The sequence below is a fragment of the Pelodiscus sinensis genome, unplaced genomic scaffold (genome assembly GCF_049634645.1).
Source record: "Pelodiscus sinensis isolate JC-2024 unplaced genomic scaffold, ASM4963464v1 ctg68, whole genome shotgun sequence".
NCBI classification, from domain to species: Eukaryota; Metazoa; Chordata; order Testudines; family Trionychidae; genus Pelodiscus; species Pelodiscus sinensis.
The window spans coordinates 445,359-462,729 of NW_027466009.1; the positions used below are offsets into that span (position 1 = coordinate 445,359).

At 55.5% G+C, this 17,371-nt stretch overlaps 1 protein-coding gene across 3 annotated transcripts; it reads left to right on the forward strand.

Annotated features, from left to right (window-relative positions):
- Positions 1-160: 160 nt before the first annotated feature.
- LOC102458564 (zinc finger protein RFP-like) lies at positions 161-17,361 on the forward strand. 3 transcript variants are annotated; one of them, XM_075918112.1, is made up of 8 exons: positions 161-3,306; positions 4,069-4,490; positions 5,948-6,043; positions 9,198-9,428; positions 9,742-9,764; positions 10,454-10,569; positions 12,942-13,001; positions 13,936-17,361. In XM_075918112.1, exons 2-8 carry the CDS (start codon positions 4,074-4,076, stop codon positions 14,445-14,447), a joined length of 1,455 nt encoding a protein of 484 aa, XP_075774227.1. In that variant the 5' UTR covers positions 161-3,306; positions 4,069-4,073; the 3' UTR covers positions 14,448-17,361. The 3 variants fall into 3 exon arrangements, with proteins under 3 accessions (XP_075774227.1, XP_075774226.1, XP_075774225.1); XM_075918110.1 differs by lacking the exon at positions 161-3,306 and having other exon boundaries at positions 3,314-4,490; XM_075918111.1 differs by lacking the exons at positions 161-3,306; positions 5,948-6,043 and having other exon boundaries at positions 3,313-4,490.
- The last annotated feature ends 10 nt before the right edge of the window (positions 17,362-17,371 follow it).

Here is a 17,371-nt window from a genome sequence, read left to right on the forward strand (position 1 = left end):
TGGGGCACAGACTGGCAGTTGGTCAGGAATGTGGGAGGGGGCGTCTGGGGCACAGACTGGCAGTTGGTCAGGGTTGCGGGGGAGGGGCTGGCAGAGGGGGGCTGTGTTGAGGACAGACTGGCAGTTGGTCAGTGATGGGGGAGGGGCTGGTAGTGGGGGGTCCTATCTGTCTGTCTGTCTGTCTGTGGGCAGTCCTGGAGGCTTTGCATATAGAATAGTAATAGAGATGTGGCCGAGTTGGTTTGGTTTTGCTGAAACAAAAGCCAGGACTATGCAGCACTTTAAAGACTAACAAGATGGTTTATTAGATGATGAGCTTTCGTGGGCCAGACCCACTTCCTCAGATCAAATAGTGGAAGAAAATTAGCATGACCATGTATACCAAAGGGGTACAATAAAAAAAAAGTGAACACACATAAAATAGACCTTAATTTTTTGTGGAAGAAAGCCCGATGGCTAAAATGGCCATCGGAGCTTTCTTGCGCAAAAGCGCATCTATACTGGGCACGGATGCTTTTGCGCAAAAGCACTTTTTGCACAAAAGCATTGGTGCCAATCTAGACGCTCTTTTGTGGAAATACTTTTAACAGAAAAATGTTTCCGTTAAAAGTATTTCTGCAAAATCATGCCAGTCTAGACGCAGCCCTGGTGTATTTGTTAAGCCCCCAGTTCCCAGAAGCCTGTGATGAGATGAGAATCTCTTCTAAACAAAGGAAGTTACTAGTTTTCTTGGGTTTAGAGAAAGTTAGATATTATTTGTGACCTGAGTGCAGCCTAACAGCCTCAGAAGCCAGACGATGATTTGTCCTTTTTATAGGTGTTCATTTTTTTTAATTGTATCCTTTGGTATATATGATCATGCTAATTTGCTACATAGTCCTGGTTTTTGTTTCATCATTTCAGGATAGGGTTGCCAGCTGTCTGGGTTTGAACCGGACAGTCCAGTATTTGAGCTTTCTGTTTGGGAAACAAATTGAGAAAATATAAATGTCCGGTATTTTCTAAATAAGATGTAAGGTAGATTGTGATGTAATGTCAAGTGTGTCTGGTATTTTTGTTGAAACCATCTGGCAACCCTAGATGTGGTCAACCTCACATCATCAAAGACCAGTAGTTTGGCTGAAGGAAACAGGGAGGTTTTGCTTCTAAATCACTGACATTCTGGGAGTTTAGTGAGTTTCTTTGCGTCCCGGGTTTGCTCTGTTCACGTCCCCAAAGTGCTCTACTCAGCCAGGAGAGCGAGAAGGTGACTGTGGTTAAAGTGAATGCTGAGATTGTCACAGAATCGCAGAAGCACATTGGGGCATTAGGAGAAACATCAACGAGTGAAAGAGTCTGTGTGAAATCAGCCATGTCTGCAACAGTCCCCATGGCATGTTTTTGGGGAATGTGATGGGGACAGAAAACAGCTGCACTTCTAGCGACTGCAGGCCCTTATCTGGCTCCATCCCCACCCTGCCTGAGTCCCATATATCCTTTTTAGGGTTTACCCACACCAACCACTGGGGGATCTTCTAGTAGTTCACCCTTAATGATGCTTCCCTCCTCACTAGGTTTACAGTCTCACAGCAAATATTTTTATTTTATTCTCCGAATGCCACATCACCTGTTAGTGGTTAACTTGCAATATATACTGTCATTGTGTTGTATGTTTATTACTATATGTTCGTGCTTTTAATGTTCAAACATTGATTTTATGTAAAACAAAATGGAGTCGGTCACCTTAGTCCCCGGGGTTCCATCTTGGGCTTTGCTCCCTCCCACTGGAACATTCCGAGACAGTTGGGGAACCGGTTCTAACCGGATTTCCCCCCCTCGTCTTCCCATTTCTAGCAGAGGGGAGCACGGGCCACTGGCTGAATTCGGGGGAGATCACCCTGAAACCCCAGTACGGGAACTCAGCAATGAGGCTGCACCTGACCCAGAGGAGGGGCTGGCCCTCCCCTCTGTGCTAGGTGGGGCTGGGCCATGATGGGGTGTTGGGGCTACTCTGATGCTGGAGGACAGGGGGGTTGGGCCTCGTATGGGGCCTGGTGAGGGGGCCAGCTTCCCCAAGCAGGGGGGCAGGGGGAGAACACACCCAGGCCCCCAGTCTCTTCATATCACAGGCGGCTGGGAGAGTCAGTGCTGAGCAGTGGGGCAGGGCACCAGGGGCTGGACTGTTTGCTCCCCCTCCTGCTCCAGTGCTTCCTTATTTGGAAGGGGCAGGAGGCAGCGGGAGTGAGGGGAACCCACATGGTTGGTAAGAATCCAGCCTCTACTCCGGGTTGCTCAACTCACCACATGACAGGATGCCGCAGGCTCCTGGTCCCAGCAGCTGCCCCCGCGTCCGGTGCCCGCCCAGCATTCAACTGAGACTCCAAATCAGTCACTAAACTCCCTGCAAGCTGGGCCGGCTTTTTTGCAGACATTTCAGGGGTGTGCAGAACAACCCAAACCTGCGCCCCTCCCCTAGCCTGACTCCCCCCCACACCTGCCGATGGCACTGGGGGGGGAGTTTTTCACAGGCTTCCTGCTTCTGATGCCCTTCGAGAGAAATGTTGCCATTGCTCATAGAGTTTTGGGCCGCTGCTCTTCCAATTGTTTGTCCGCTCTCCTCAGTATATTTTTATGTTTCATTGGCCAGAGTTTAGGCTCCTTTCGATTTTCCTCACTAGGATTGAACTTCCACTTTGTAAACGATGCCTTTTTATCTCTCTCTGCTTCTTTCTGTTACTCGGTTAAGTCATGGTGGCACTTTTTTGGTTCTCTGACTGTGTGTTTTAATTCGGGGTGTACAGTTAAGTTGAGCCTCTCTTACGGATGCCTTTCTGGTGTGTGCGCTGGGCCAAACGCACTGCTGCGCCGTGCACACGGCCTGGGAGCTGCCAACTGTGTGTGGCCCTGAGCAGCCTCTGATGTTTCCACGGGCGGCCGGCTTGAGCCCAGAGCTAGCCCTGAGTGGGGGTGACCCGGGGGGAGCAGCTCAACCATGCAAAGGGGCTGCCCAGAGGCAGGACATGAGCCTCGCTGGGCGTGGCAGCGACATCACAAGGGCCTATTGCAGCCCCTCAGCTTATTGGCTAAAGAAGTTTGGGAGGCGGTGACCTCACAGAGCATCCATGACAACGGCCAGGTGGGACAGGCTGCAGGGCAGGGGCAATCTCAGAGACCCCCCCATGGCTTTGCTGCAGGGAGTCTCTTCCTTGAGGTCTGCAAAAGAGTCTGAATTCAGAGTCACGTCCGGGAGCACCAGGAAGAGGCTCTTTGGGGTCTTCTCCGTTCCCGCAACTACCTGAGCTCGTAGACAGACGCCCTGTGGGAAAGGTAAGAGCCTCTGAGAGGTCTGGTGCCAAAACAGCCTGATCCGCCTGTTGCTGGCCAAACTGAAGGCAGGAAAACTCTAGGGGAGGTTCTTCCGTACCCAGTGGAACTGAATAGTGAGTGGATGAGAATTCTCCTAATTCCCTTGACCCGGAGCAATAAGAGACAAGTCTGTGATCCTCTAATGCCCCATCCCTGGGGAGGTGCGGACAGGCAATTAACCATGGAACGCTCTCTTCCAATGTGTGTTACCTGCTTGTGATAAATGTGTTCTGCCCACGGCCCTAGCTTGCGGCCGGGGTACATGCACTGTGTAGATATCACCTACGGTACATGAACTCCTTGGGAGAGAGACACAATCAGAGGCAAGACCAAGATTCACTCAAGGGATTTGTTTTTTGTGCACTCCTGCACCCCTCTCTGTCTGTCCCCAGATCCCCCAGCAGCCAGACAGTGAAACCCCCTTTCTCACAGGGGGTACGTCTCCCCTGCACACTTATCTCGGAATAAGCTAATCCAGAACAGATCGTCCAAAATAGCTTATTCTGAAATAGCACATCTGCACTACAGGGAAGCCTTGAAATTAGTCCGAGGCAGGTTCCCCTAATGTGGACGTGCTACCTCGATTTACAGCCCCAGGAGGCGCTGGGGAGTAATGACTTTGAATGGCCCTGGGGAGGGGCTATTTTGAAATAGCAGCAGTGGAGCGTCCACCCATTTCCCAGCAGAAGGAAGTGAGACTAAACTCTCTGTTCTCTGCACCAGAAGCCATGGCTGCTGTGAATCCAGCAAACACGCTCCAGGATGAAGTGACCTGTTCCATTTGCCTGGAGTATTTCAACGATCCAGTGGCTCTCGACTGTGATCACAGCTTCTGCCGAGCCTGCATCACCCAGTGCTGGGGGGGACTCACTGCAGACGTCTCCTGCCCCCAGTGCAGACGGGCCTTTGCCCAGGGGAACCTCAGGCCAAACAGGCAGCTGAGGAGTTTTGTGGATGCAGCCAGAGAACTCCAGTCGCAGGCAGGGAGGGAACCAGCCCCAGAGAGACTGTGTGAGAAACACCAGGAGCCTCTCAAACTCTTCTGCAGAGAGGATGAAATCCCCATCTGCCTGGTGTGCGACAGATCCAAGGGGCACCGAGCTCACACTGTGATTCCTGCCGAGGAAGCTGCCGAAGAATTCCAGGTAGGGAAATGCCGACTGCAATCCCTGCCCTCCTGGGACTGAGGGGGAGCTCTGGGGAACAACTCCCACCCTGGGAATCTAGCCCGGTCAGGGGTGGGACTGCAGGAAGCAGGGATGGCCTGGTGATAGGGCACCACAGCAGGGTCACTGCCTCCCGAGTGCCCCTGGTGGCATGGGGTAGCCCTGCCTCAGTTTCCCAAAAAAGACCCACAGTGGCATTTTTTGTGGCCAGTAACAGCCCTGCTCTCCCAGCAGGGACTCTCAGGACTTTGAGTCTGGAGTTTGGCCTTATCATCCTGAGCAAGATCCAGGGTCCCCTCTGCCTGCTCCAGGGGCCTCCTCTCTCTGGCTTTCCATGGGCCTGTTTCACCTACCCCAGGTTGGGTTGGATCCCATGACCCTCTCCCTTCCTTGGAAGGAGAATTGACTATGTCAAAGGTGGGGTTACCAACCAATGTTCCTTCTAATATTTTCCATCTGTGTGTGGATTAAATTTTGTTCTGTGCGCCCGGGCATGTGTGGCTGTGCACCACCCATATAAACACCTGCTGCCAGCTGTGGGTGACTGGCCATGCTGCTAATCAGCTGGGCAGCACTGGAATCTCTCCTGGCTGGGTGCCCAAGCACCCAACTTACAGGGACCCTGCTGAGAGCTTCTCCCTTGAAAGGGCAGCCAGCCTGTGCCCAGCCTCATCCCCACCCGCCTCTCTTGAGCCACAGGGAGAGCCCCAGTCCTGCAGATTCCTCTTTGGGATTTCTCTCTGCAGATTCAGTGGGGAAACCTTGTGCCCAGCACGTGTCCATGCTGATGTTAATGGCAATGGCAATAACTGGTAGTGGATAGAATGCACTGGTGTCTATAGCACCGGCCTCTCTGGGCCCCAGGGAGCGATTGGGGCCCCGTGGGGCTGGGCAACGTATGGACAAGCCAGACAGAGAGAGCTCCTAGCCCTAGCCACAGCCTCATGAACACCACCCGCAGCAGGTGGGTAAAGAAAGAACCAGGAAATGGGGGAGGGACACTGAGGGGTGTTTGCAAACACCTGCAATCGCCAGAGCTAGGTCATCACGGGTGGCTGCCAGGCCAGATTTCCACACTCACCCCCCCACACACGCTCCCCAGCCTCTCTGGAGGTCCCCGATGCTCACCATGTCTCTCCTCTCCTCCAGCTCCCTCCCCTGAGATCTCCCCCCCACCCTCATCTCCTCCCTCTGCATGCAGCCTCTGAGTATTAGACACCCGTTCCCTATTGGTGTCAATAGAGTAACAAGGTCCCACAATTGAAATGAAAACACTCCCAGTGCCCTTCCTAGGATTCCACTTGCTTGGTGTCTCTGATCCCATAGACCTACCAGGCCCTGCAGTGGGGAGTACAGTGTGTGGTTGTGCTGGGCCAGCTCCCCCCAAACCCTAAAACTAAACATAGCACCATTCCCATCACTTTCTGTGTCTCCAGGAAAGGCTCCAGGCCCATCTACAGACTCTGAGAGCCGAGAGAGAAAAGCTGCTGGGACTGAAAGTGAGCAGGGAGAAGACCAGCCAGACATACCTGGTAGGTGCCCGGCGTTATTACCCTGCCGTTGTAGCGAGCCGGAGAGAGCTGATCCGGAATCAGACACTAAGGAGCAGCCCTAGACTGGATTACAGTTTCTCTTCATCAGCCAGGGAATGAGCATCCAGAAATCACAATTCATTGCTTTAGCAAAACCCCTCCTTAGGGCTGGACCCTAAACCAGCCGCTTCCAACTTTTGTGCGTTTGTGGAACCCTGTAGAAATGTCAAAGGGAGGTTCTTTGACCCCTCTGTAAATCGATTATCTGTGAGAACAGCTGAATTCTGTCCAGTCTAAGTCCTTTTCTGACATGGTCCATGGCCCCCAGGGCACCAAGACCACACTGCTGCTCACTCGGTAAACTGTTATTCTGATCTACAGCCTGTTAACTACGGTTAGTTTATTAAACTCACTTCACAAGCAACAATTTATATTAACGAACAGCCAAAACTGGGAATGAGGAAATGCCGTGCCCTAGAGCAAAGGCCCAGTGAAATATGTTTGTTCATCAATTCCCAGCCTCTCTCAGCTCAGAGTTTGCAGGACATATAGGCTATGTCTGCACTGCCAGGTTTTTTCGGCAGAAGATATGCAAATCGCACTTGCATATGCATATCTTCTGCCAATCCTTTTTTCAGAAGCGGTTTTTTTGGTATTTGGCCCCATGTAGACGGGGCCAAATGTTGGGAAAAAACCCTTTTTCACAAGACCCCTTATTTCTCGTAAATCAAGGATCACATGGGTTTGCAAAAAAGGGTTTTTTCCCCGACATTTGGCCCTGTCTACACGGGGCCACATACCAGCAAATCCTCTTTCGAAAAAAGGATCGGCAGAAGATATTCAAATGAGAGTGCGATTTGCGTATCTTCTACTGGAAAAAGAAGGCAGTTTAGACGCAGCCTGAGTTAGTTCCTGAGGAGGCCTTTTGTGCAATCTTTGCTGTTCTGAACTCCCGCTTAAATAACTAAATAAAGCCCCATGTTCCCAGATGTCAAGTTCTTCCCTCTGCTGCTTCCTGGCTTAGTCCCTTTGTGCTCTGACAGTTTCTCCATTCCTGTCATTCACCTCGGGTACCTGCTTTTTCTCTCATGGGTTCATTTGCCTTTTTCTTCCCACCTGTCTCTGTGAACGTGGTTCTGAGCAGAGCTGAGCAAATACCAGATCTTCGCTGGCGGGGTATTTAAAAAACTAGCCAATTAGCCTGCCATAAGACGGGATTTTCAGGTCTCTCCTCCACGTCGGTCTTCCCTCCTGAGCCTCCGGTCTCTCTCTCTCTTTCTCTCTCCTCCCACTGCCTCCCTCTCTCTCTCTCAGCTCTCCTCCACCTTCTGCCTCTCTCTCCGTCTCTCTCTTTCTCTTCTCCCCCTCCTCCTGCCTCTCACTCTCCCTTTCTCTTCTCCTACTCCTCCTGCCTCTCTCTCCCCTCCGTCTCTCCCCGCCCCCCTTCTCCTTCCCTTTTCCTCCCGCCGCGGCGCTTGGCTGAGTGCTGCCTGCTCAGCTGGGCTGCCACGAGAGAGGGGGTGGGGCGGTGACATACATGGCCAGGGGGCGGGGCTGTCTATGTCACCGCCCCCCCCTTCCCCTCTCCCGAGGTGGCCCGGCTGAGGGGCGCACCACTCAGTGCCATGGCGGGAGGAGGAAGGGGGGGCGGTGATGTACACAAGGACTCCGGTTGCGGCCAGTGGCTGCACCCGCCCCCCTTGCCAGGTCTGCTTCCCGTCCAGCCCCATGACCCCCGATCCCCCCAAGCTCTGCATCCCACCCCCTCTTCCTGCCAGCCAGCCCCACGGCCCCCCTGGACACCCCCCCCCCCCGCCAGCTCTGCTTCCCTCCCCCCTTCCTCCGGGCCCCCCCATCCTCCCCTCCAGCCCTACAGCCCCCAATCCCACCCCAGCTCTGCTTTCCACCCCCCTTCCAGCCAGCCCTGTCCCTTCCCGTCCCTGTGTGGTGCCCACCCCCCTTCCTCTCCCTCCGTGGCGTGCTGTGGCGCTCCCGCCGGGCCCACCTGAGTGGCGCTCAGCTGGGCCCTGGCAGGGGAGCAGGTGGTGGCAAGCATGGGGAGCGCAGACCCCAAAAGGCCACTTGCTGCCCTGGGCCCAGCTGAATGGTACTCAGACTCACAGACACTGGGCTACTATATATATGATGATGGATTGAACCAAAAATTATCTATTTTTTAAATTATTAGCACATCACAATTTGTTTCTTTGCTTGGTCAAATGAAATCTTATAAAAAATGATCGTTTCCAAAATAATTCAAACCTTAAAATCTGGAGGGAAAAGTAAAGGGAATATTTTGATTTGTCATGTATTTATTTCTGCTGCACAACAACCAGGTGACATCACCAGTAATTCATGAAATGTTTCTTTGGCAAAAAATCTGCATTTTTCCAGGAAAATAATATAATGCAGAAAATGTCACCAAGGGCTAATGCTGAATTATGCCCCCTGCTGCTTTAGATCGGTATTGCTGAGGCCATCAGCCACTCACGATCCAAAGCACGTCAGACATGGAAACGTCTTTTATGAGAGTCTGGGGCCAAACAGGAAGACGTGACAAAAATCCTCTCTCTAGTAACCGCAGGAGACTGTTCACTGTCTGGTGACTTAGAATTTGCAAAGAGATTCTCCCCCTGCACACTCAGTGAAGGGGCCCAGGCTCCACCCACGTCCCCCTAGCGGTGGTGGGTTATGTCTACACTGGCATGATTTTCGGGAAATGCTTTTAACAGAAAAGTTTTCCATTAAAAGCATTTTCGGAAAGCGCGTCTAGATTGGCAGGACGCTTTTCCACAAAAGCACTTTTTGCGGAAAAGCGTCCGTGGCTAATCTAGATGCGCTTTTCCGCAAAAAAGCCCCGATCGCCATTTTCGCGATCAGGGCTTTTTTGAGGAAAACAAATCTCTGCTGTCTACACCGGTCCTTTTGCGCAAAAGTGTTTCGGAAAAAGACTTTTGCCCGAACGGGAGCAGCATAGTATTTCCGCAAAAGTACTGACAATCTTACATGAGACTGTTAGTGTTTTTGCGGAAATTCAAGCGGCCAGTGTAGACAGCTGGCAAGTTTTTCCGGAAAAGCGGCTGCTTTTCTGGAAAAAGTGGCCAGTCTAGACACAGCCAATATGTTCTTCCTTTGGTTCTTCTTCTTCTTCTAGAAATGGACACGAGCCGAGTGGCAGAAGTTTATGGCCGAGTTTCAGCAGCTGCGGCAGTACCTCGAGGAACAAGAGCGACTCCTGCTGGCCCAGCTGGAGCAGCTGGACGAGATGATCATGAAAACATGGACTGACACTGTCACCAAACTCTTGGAGCAGATTTCCTGTCTCAGCGAGCGGATCCGGGAGCTGGAGGGGAAATGTCAGAAGCCAGCGAGTGAATTCCTGCAGGTGAGACTGAGGGAGAAACAGCCCAGTTCCCACCACAGAGACAGGACAGCACCTAACAGATGGGCACAGGAGTCAGAGCAGTCTGTGTGCACCTTCCTGACATGGAAATTATTGTTGTTTTGTGCAGACCCACAGGCACAAAGAGACTAGAGATGGCAAAGCCCCATCGCTCAGGGATCCATGGCCCTGGGGCCAGGCAAAGCCTAGTTCCCCCTCACTCGCCAAATCCCTCCCTTGGAATTCACAGTGTGTGTCAGGTGGGACTGAAACTCTCTCTCTCTCTCTCCCTCCCTCTCTCTCTCTCTCTCTCCAGGACATCAGAAGCACCCTGAGCAGGTCGGTGGCTCTCACACCTCACAGCGCTGGGGAAACACTGGGCAGTGAAGTTGTCGCTGCCTCTCCCCAGGGCTCCACAGCAGAACGTGCGGGAAGGTCACATTTGGGATTCAAATCTCTGACCCATGTAACCCTCAGGCCCTCGCCCCTTTGGAGACGACTCTGCAACGCCCCAGGGAAAGGCACAGACTGGCCTGTGGTACATTCTACCATGTCACCGCCCTGGGGACTGGCTGCCCCAGGACTGAGGGGTGGGACATGGGCCTGTCCCTGCTGGGCGCTGGGCACCATTCAGCCCAGGGCAGCAGGATCCAGGGTCTGTCCCACCTGAGGGCTGTTTGGAGCCTGTGTGGGATGAGCTGGGGAGGAGTGGGGAGAGCTGGTGTCTCAGTCTTGTTCCTAGTGGGCAGATACCTACAGCCCTTCCCCTGGGAACCTCCCGTCCCTCAGTGCCTGGAGGCCCAGGAGTGAATTGGCCGCCTAGACCCAATTCCCCTTTGTCCCCAGAGCTGGTGTCTCCAGGCCAGATTTTAAGAATATTATAGGGTCTGTTGAGGGGAACACGGCCCAGCCATGGGAGAATTGCAGGGATTCTAATTCCAGCCCCATCAGGGCAGCGACTCACTGGCCAGAGAGTAAGAACTGAGTCACTCAGTGCAGGGTCACCGTGGGACGTTGTGTCTCCCCAGGTGTGAGGAGGGGCAGGCCCAGCAGCCAGAGGAGATGGCTCCTGAACTGGAAGAACAAGTCCGTGGTTTCTCCCAGAAAGCGATTGCGCTGTCGGAGACGCTGAGGGAGTTCAAAGGTACCTAGGGGGGGATGGCGGAGGGGAAAGTGAGAGCGTGGAAGGAGAATGGCACTGGTCAGTTGGTTTATAATTAAATGATGTTTCTACGTCAGGGGTGGGAAATACATTTTTGCCAGGGCCACGTCAAAAATTTTTGAGGTGATTCCCAAGCCACACCAGAAGGGGCGGGACCTCAAACAGAAGGGGCGGGGCCAGGATGCTTTAGGGCTTCCCCACCCAAAGACCATGATTGCTCTGGGGATGGGGGGCCCTTTGCCACTCCCCCCAGGTTCTCACTAGATGCTCATGCCCCTGGTGGTCAGAGGAGACTTTCCACGTTCCCTCACCCCAATCAGGGCTTGGGGCAGGAGGACACACGAAGCTTCCTCCCACCTTGCCAGGAGCACACGGCACGTCTAAGTGCCACACGCCCCTCGCAGGGTGGGGGTAGGGCAGAGGAAACTTCACGTGTCCCCCCCTGTCTACAGGCTCTGATTGGCCTAGGAGATAGGCAATCTCCACTACATGTATATATATTTTATCTGTAACTAGTTCTGTTCCAATCATCATTGTGTTAGGAACAGTAAAGGGCTTGTATAATTCACACGCTGCACACACAGGAAGATTGAATTGTCAGGGGTTTTGCTGTCCAAGCAACTTTCAGGTTCATCTCTTTTCTGATTCATTACCGCTCAGCACAGGCCAATGTGCATAGGTCACTTCTCCACAGGGGGGTTCTGGATGTGTCTTCCTGGCTGGGCAGGTCACTTGGTGTCTGTCTGCAAGCACCGTGTGCGGGCAACACATCTGTGTCCCGCAGAGCAACTCAGGAACGTGGCAATCACACGACTCACCAGGCCCAAGCCGAGCCAATTAGCACCAATCGCGGGGGGGGGGGGCACCCCAAGGTATAGGAAAGTAGCCAAGGGCTACACTTTGCTGTGGCAGAGGTGTGGGGTCTAAGGTAGAGGTTGGGTGCAGAAGGGCGCACGGGGTAAGGGACTGAGGTGCAGGAGATGATGTGGGGTCTGACAGGAAGTTTGGGGTGGTGACCTGGGTCAGGTGTGGGGTGTAGGGTCAGGGAGGGGTTCTGGGTGCAGGTGAGGATTCCGGGCAGGGGCGCTAGGAGGGGTGCAAAGTCTGGGAAGGAGCTGTGACCTGGGAGAAGGGGAAAAGGGAGGTGTAGAGTGCAGTGTTTGGGTGGTGACATGGGGCAGGGGAATGGGAGGGTGCTGGGTGCAGGAAAGGATTCTGGCCTGGGGGAGGAGTATTGGGGCGAGGGGCTGCAGGGAAGGAGAAGGCCCCTCCCCCACGGCGAGGGGTCCCTCCAGCACAGGAGTCTTGTGCCTCCTCCCAGCAGCTGCAGGCCCAAGGCTTGTCCCTGAGAGGGGTAGGGAAGGCGGGAGGCAGGCGGAACAGAGGCATGTCCCTGAAAGGGCTGGGGATGGGTTGGGGCTTGAGAGGGCAGGGGGAGGAGGGACAGAAGGACAGGGGAGTGTCCCTGAGAGGCCTGGGGATAGGAGGGGGGAGGGACAGAGGGCCATGGGCAGTGTGACACTGGGCCCCTGGCTCTCTGCGCCCTGGCCCAGGCACACGGGCCATTGTAACCGGGATGTGACTCTGCCCGAGCCTGAGCCAGGCCCGGCCCAGGCCCCGGCCCCTGCAGCCACTGAGCAGCGGGTCACAAGTGGCCTCCCCGCCCTGCTCTGCCGGAGCAAGGTGAATCTGGCCCATGGGGCCCACCACCCCTGCCTCAGTTTCCCCAGGAATAAAATGATTTTCTCCTTATTCCGACTGCTGTGAATGAAGGCTGAAGCCCCATCATGCTGCTCTGTGTAGAGATGCTGAGCAAACAGCCCCACAGCTCAGTCAGAGCCAAGATTTTGCAAACTCCAAACCTCCTGTTCGCACCTCAGGCTACGTCTAGACTGCTAGCCTCTTTCAAAAGGGGCTGTTTCAAAAGTATCTTTCGAAAATGAACATCTAGACAACAAGACGATTTTTCGAAAAAGTGGCTTGATTTTTCGAAAGAGAGCCTAGGCGCTCTCTTTTGGAAAAGCCCTGTTTTCATGCACTAGCACCTTTTTTCGAAAGATGACTTTTGAAAAAAGGCGTTATTCCTCATAGAGTGAGGTTTACCACCGTGTTCTTTCGATTTCCTGTCAGCAGGACGGGGTGGTAGTCTAGACACAGGTAAAGTAGACCCTATAGTTTAGACACATCCTCCAGGACCAAAGTGCCGGAAGCTGCTTTGATGCCAAAGGCTCTGCAGGGCCTGGGCCTAGGCATCGACAAAAGGCCAGATGTGAGCGAGGCCTGAGTGTGTCTGTGACGTGACAACCTGGCTCTGGGCTCCCCGTGCAAACCTGAATCTCCCCCTCCCCCCCCAGACACTCTGCCGGCCGCACTGGAGGCAAGAAGTGGGGAACCTCTAAGAGCGCACAGACCAGGTGAGCTGCCTTGGGCCTCATGCCCCGCTCAGAGCCAGGCCTGATTTTAAGCACACAGCCCCAATCCACAGCCCAGCCCCCTGCCCAGAACCCTTCATCCCCAGGGCTACCCCGGAGCCCTCATCCCCTCCAGCCCCCCAACTCCCTGCCTCAGCTTGCATCCCCTCTGATATTTCACAACCCTCCCCCCCCCCCCCCCCCCGACCTGGAGACCCTCTACATCCAAAACTCCTCTTGGCTTTGGTCTCCCCTTGTTCTCTGGCACGGGGGGTGGGGTCCAAGAGGGGAGTTTCTCTTCCCCCCGGTGACTGAGGGGCTGTGCCCAGCATGGACTCCGGGGCACTCGGGGACGTTGCTCTTTCTCCTGCCCCCGGCAGAGGACCCAGGAGTCCATGGGAGGGTCCCTGCTCTGCCAGCGGAAGGGATGGATCAGACCCCAGAGCCCCAGGGCCCGGGGCACAGACAGGGGCAGCCCTGGGCCCATGGCAGGCTGAGCCCAGACGTGCCGTGCGGGGAAGACGTGTCCCAGGGGGAATCACAAACCCCCCCAGAGGCAGCTGGGACCCAGGGACATTTCAATGGGGGGGGCCCAGCCGAGGGCAGGGCCTGGATTCAGCCAGCCCTGACCAGGCAGTTTCCATCCGTCCCTCTGGGGTCCCCGGCCCAGAGTCGCTCGTCCCCGGCCCAGGGAGAGGGGGGCAGATTCCCAGTGTCAGGGCCCCTCTGACCCCTTCTCTGCCACGGCCCCTCCCTGCCGGGGAGCAAGCTGCCCTTGGGCTGGGCCGAGACCTCAGGGCTGCTCCCCACTCAGAGCCGGGCGCCCCTGGAGGCAGGAGAGTCCCTGAGTCACTGCCCAGCTGGGGCAGATTCTGTCCCTGACGCCATCGACCCCCCAGGGCCGAGCTCTGCCCCTCACGCTCTGATTCCCCCCCAGCCAACGTGACTCTGGATCCAGACACGGCGCATCCCCGGCTCGTCCTGTCGGGGGATGGGAAACATGTGAGATGGGCAGGGACACGACAGCCACGGCCCGACACCCCGGAGAGATTTGACAATTGGTTCTGTGTGCTGGGCCGGGAGGGCTTCACCTCGGGGAGACATTGCTGGGAGGTGGAGGTGGTGGGTGGGATATTCTGGGCTGTGGGGGTGGCCAGAGAATCTCTGAGCAGGAAGGGAGGGATGAGCTTGAGCCCCCAGGGCGGCATCTGGGCTGTGCGGTGGTGGGGGGATGAATTCCAGGCTCTCACTGACCCTGCGACCTCCCTGCCTCTGACCATCCTCAGCAGGATCCGGGTTTGTCTGGACTGTGACCGGGGGCAGGTGACATTTATCGATGCTGGAACCAAGGCCCCGATCTTCACTTTCCCGCCGGGCTCCCTCCCCGGGGAGAGAATCCGACCCTGGATCTGGGTGGGATCAGGATCCCAGCTTGGCCTGTATCCCTGAAAACAGCCTCTTTAGCCTCACATACACCAGTCTCTGTGATCCTGGAGAACCCCCCTGTACCGAGCCCCTGGCTTCTCATCTCTAGGACTCCTGAAACTCCTCCTCCTTCCTCCCTGCAGCCTCAGGGATTGGAGGGGAAGAACCCCTGGGGCTGCAGGAAGGGCAGAGGTGGGGCTTGGGCAGGGGCAGAACCAGTGGGTTTTTTTGTGACGGTACTTACTGGCGCCTCTGTAATGAAAATGGCTGGGCTGCGTCTCTTAAAGGGGCAATGCCGACCCCACCACTGCTTTTTCTCTTTCTTTTTTTTTTCTTGCTCAACAAGTTTTCCCCTTGAGTATCAGCACCTTTTTTCTTTTCTTTTCCACAAAAAGCATTGGGCAGAACTAACAGCGGGGCTGGGGACAGGCAGAGGTGGGGTTTGGGCAAGGGACTGAACTAACAGCTGGACTGGGGACAGTGACACAACGAGCAGTGGGCACGGGTGTCTCACAGGTAGGGGTTGGACCACAGGAGGGACACAGTGAGCAGGGCCATCCCTAAGGGAGGTGTGAGGCCTGAGGCTACCCCCAGGCATCGAGTGTGGGACAACCCCACTGCCACAGGCCCCACCCTTCCTCTGCTCCACCCCCACCCCACTGCACCCCTTCCCCTGTTCTCTACCCCTAGTCCCCCAACCCTCGCCGCACCGCTTCCTGCCCCTGCTCCAACATCATCCCCATGCAATGCAAGCCTGGGAGCCTGCCCCCCTCTCCTGGCCTGCTGGGCTGTTTCTCCGAGGGGAGGAGGGACACTGCAAGGGCCAGGTGGGAGAGTCCATGGCCCTGCTAGACACGGAGTCGAGTCAGTCCTCATGGGGACTCCGCTCTGTCCTGGCCCCTGGGCGCCGGCCTCTGTGATCAACGGCTCCTCACACCACAAACCGGCCCAATATTCCGCTTGTGCCCAGGCCCACAGACCAATCACTTCCCCAGGTCCCCGGTGTGGTGCTGCATAAAACGGGAGCCACAGGAGGCTCCGGCTCACCCCAGTGTTACACAATCGCCAGGACTCAGACCAGAGCGGCCGTGCGAGGTGTCTGCACACGGGCTGGTTTGCAAGTGTCGTGTCTGTAGGTTTTTGTCCCCTTTGCATGGGGAGCTGTGGGGCTGCCGGGGGTCTCTGAATGTCACCCTGGCGCCGTGCAGCAGGGTCAAACCCCACACAGAGCGGCATCAGCCCGGCCTCCCCGCTCAGGGCTCCAGCCAGGGACATCGGCTGTGCCCCAACCCCAGGGACAGACCAGAGATGGCACCGCTGGGCCAGCGAGCTGGGGGGCCTGTGCAGTGAAGCTTGTTTGGGACACAGGAAGTACCAGCCTCTGGCAAAGAATGGAAAAGGCCCCGGCCGCCCCTCGGCTTGGTCTTTGCTCCTGCGCCTCCCTTGGGAGCAACGTGGCTACAAACCAGCCTCTGGGGGGGGGGGGGGATTTGGGCTTCTGTGGGGAGGGGGGGACCAGAAAAGGAGGAATGACGTAGCATTGGTGATCAGTAACATCCAGAGCCCTGCCCCAGCCGGCCACTGTCTGACGGGGGCACCACCCTGAGGCACGACGGCCTGTGTCCCGTTGGGGCCCTGCGCCCAGGTAGAGTCGGCAGCCACGAGGGCTGGGTCAGTATCACTAGGTGCTAATACGCACCTCAGGAACGTGACTGGAACATGCAAACCCGCCAGGGCATTATGGCTGCCAGCATGTGAAACAGAGAGAAGTCGCTCGACCATGCGACCTGCTCTGGCCAGGAGGATGCCAGGAGAGATACATAAGCGCCATAAGCTTCAGTTTAGCTCCTGATCCCAGATGCAGCCTTGCAGGGAACGGCGAGCTGGAAAGAACCGTGGACCCGTCCTGACACAGGATGTACACCAGAGACTTTTAAGATAGCCGTTTGTACCATCCCTGCTAATTAGCACGGCCATAGGCTGAGCTGTTCTCGCCTGTTGCTCACCCACATACAAACTCCCAGTCTCCATACAGAGTACATATTCATAACTCCACACACAGACATTATACAGGTATACGAAGAGCATATACAGAATCGGTAGAAGGAAAGCTTTCATTTGACACCTCACATGGCCCCCTTTGTACCCACTTTTGGGGCAAACAACACCCCCCCCCCCCGTGGGTGCAGCAGTGACCTGGCTGCTTCCCTTAAACTCCAGTAACGTGACACCCAGGAAGCTGCCAGATTTGAACTTCAGCTTAAGAGAATAGAAGAACAAAAGAGACTGGGAGTTCGGTGTATAACCGTGTGGGTATGTGGTGTGACTATGACATGTAACCCTCCCCCCAGCAAGACCCCACATCCCCAGCTGCTCCAACACCCTCCCTTGCTCCTGCACCCTCCCTCCTGCCAGACGCCCCTGCATCCACCGTTACTTCTGCACCCTCCCCTGCTAATGCTCCCTCCCCCTGGCCCGACACCCTACTCCCAGCCTGCTTCTGCACCCCACCTCCCACCCAGATCTTGTAACCTCTCCCCCTTCTACACCCACCTCCCTCCCAGATCCTGCACCCCATCCCTATCCCACTCGCTGGCAGCCCAGTCCTGCACACTGAACCCTCATTTTTGTCCCCACCCCAGAGCCTAAGGGGGGTCCATAAAATCCAGTAACTCCAGAACCCCAGAAAAGTAAATCTGGCCTATGGGAAGCCCTGGATCTCAGCCCTCCCTGCCCCTTCCCTTCATCCTGTGGGGCTAGAGCACCAGAGGAGCGAGGTGTCCCAATTGGGGGCCACATCAGTGAGGGTTGGAGGTTTTTTTGCTTCTCTCTTGTGTGGCCCCCAACTGATTTTTCTGTGGGTCGGTGGCCCCCGACCCAAAAAGGGTTCCTTACCCCTGCATAAAGAAAGAAAACATTGAACCCTTTTGTGCTGGACATAAGTTAAT

Excerpts from the sequence above, each read along its gene's own strand:
- LOC102458564 (XM_075918110.1), top strand. The coding sequence starts at position 3,969 with ATGGCCCTGGGGAGGGGCTATTTTGAAATAGCAGCAGTGGAGCGTCCA. Across the intron at positions 10,570-12,941 it reads GACGCTGAGGGAGTTCAAAG|ACACTCTGCCGGCCGCACTG; the intron begins GTACCTAGGGGG and ends CTCCCCCCCCAG. Across the intron at positions 13,002-13,935 it reads TCTAAGAGCGCACAGACCAG|CCAACGTGACTCTGGATCCA; the intron begins GTGAGCTGCCTT and ends ATTCCCCCCCAG.